At 64.1% G+C, this 1,678-nt stretch overlaps 1 protein-coding gene across 1 annotated transcript; it reads left to right on the forward strand.

Annotated features, from left to right (window-relative positions):
* Window positions 1-504: 504 nt before the first annotated feature.
* Window positions 505-1,119, forward strand: LOC130606930 (F-box/LRR-repeat protein 6-like; the record flags this gene model as incomplete). Its single annotated transcript, XM_057423571.1, has 3 exons — window positions 505-632; window positions 730-882; window positions 1,009-1,119. Coding segments are annotated over 3 exons (392 nt in total), but the record flags the coding sequence as incomplete, so codon positions are not given.
* Between the last annotated feature and the right edge of the window lie 559 nt (window positions 1,120-1,678).

A 1,678-nucleotide genomic window follows, 5' to 3' on the forward strand; every position in this document is an offset into this window, starting at 1 on the left:
CTATGGGTCTATGGCTCCATCTATGGGTCTGTGGCTCCATCTATAGGTCCCTCTATGGGTCTATGGCTCCATCTATGGGTCTGTGGCTCCATCTATGGGTCTATGGGTCCATCTATGGGTCTGTGGCTCCTCTATGGGTCCCTCTATGGGTCTACGGCTCCATCTATGGCTCCATCTATGGGTCTGTGGCTCCATCTATGGGTCTATGGCTCCATCTATGGCTCCCTCTATGGCTCCATCTATGGGTCTGTGGCTCCATCTATGGGTCTGTGGCTCCATCTATGGGTCTGTGGCTCCATCTATGGGTCCCTCTATGGGTCTACGTCTCACTTATGGGTCACTCCATGGCTCCCTCTCCATGTGTCTCCCCCCATGGGTCCCCCCTCTTTCCTCCATCTATGGGTCCCCCCCGCAGCCTCCTTATGGGCCCATGGCTCCCTCTATGTGTCTCCCCCCCCCCTCTTTCCCCCCCCCCCCCCCCCTCCTCCTGCCCCACGGCGCCAGCGGCGCAGGGGGGGGGTGGGCGCTAGGGGGCAGCCTCAGCCGTGGGGCGGCCGCCTGCCCCCCGAGCTCCTCGCTCGCATCTTCCAGGCTGGGGTTGAGGCCGAAGGCGCCGTCCCCTTCCTCTGCAGGTGGGTCCCATAGGGAGAGGGGGGGGGGGGCTGCCCCATAAGTGTGGGGCGCGGTGACGTCGAAGCGTGACGTCATCGCCCCCCAACCACGCTATAGGGCGGCCCGCGTGTGCCGGGAGTGGAACCGCGTCGCTTCTGCCCCACAGCTCTGGAGGAAGGTGACGTTGGGGGTTGGGTGCTGTGGGGCAGCGCCCCATAAGCGCCTGCCCCACACGGCGCTGGGCACCGTGAGCTGGTTGGTGGAGAGCAGGTGGGTGATGAGCAACCCCCACACTGTGATCCCCATGGGGGGGGGGGGGGGGGGGGTTATCCCCTGCCCCACACTTATGGGGTGGGGGGGGGGGTCTCTGCCCCACACTTGTGGGGCTCTCGGCAGGTTCTCGCTGCTGCAGGAGTTTGTTCTGTGCGGTTGGAAGAGCCACGTGGGCTTCGTGCTGCAGGTGAGGGGGGGGCTGCCCCACACTTGGAGGGCTGCCCCATTGATGGGGTGGCTGTGGGGCTGCCCCATAGCCACGGCTCTGTCCCATAGATAGAGGATGTCTCATGGGGGGGGGGGCGTTGTAACCGCCTGGGAGATGCCCCATAGACAGGGGGCTGCCCCACACTTGGGAGGCTGCCCCATACATGGGGGGCTGCCCCATACTTGGGGTACGTATGTGTGTGGGGCTGCCCCACAGACAGGGGGATTGTAACCACTTTGTGGGGGAGGTCTGCCCCATAGCCAGGGGCTGCCCTACATGTGTGGGTCCATACATGTGTGGGGCTGCCCCATAGACGGGGGGGTTGTAACCACCCGGGGGTCTGCCCCGTAGCCAGGGGTCTGCCGCACACTTGTGGGTCCATACGTGTGTGGGGCTGCCCCATAGACAGGGTTTGTAACCACTTGTGGGGCTGCCCCATAGCCAGGCCTGCCCCACACTTGGGGTCCATGTATGTGTGGGTCTGCCCCATAGATGGGGTTTGTAACCACTTGTGGGGCTGCCCCATAGCCAGGGGGACCTGCTCCACACTTGGGGTCCATATATGTGTGGGTCTGCCCCATAGAC

This window comes from Pezoporus wallicus, unplaced genomic scaffold (assembly GCF_028554395.1).
Source record: "Pezoporus wallicus isolate ANWC-B61680 ecotype Strahan unplaced genomic scaffold, APGP_CSIRO_Pwel_v1 contig_12082, whole genome shotgun sequence".
Taxonomy (NCBI): domain Eukaryota; kingdom Metazoa; phylum Chordata; class Aves; order Psittaciformes; family Psittacidae; genus Pezoporus; species Pezoporus wallicus.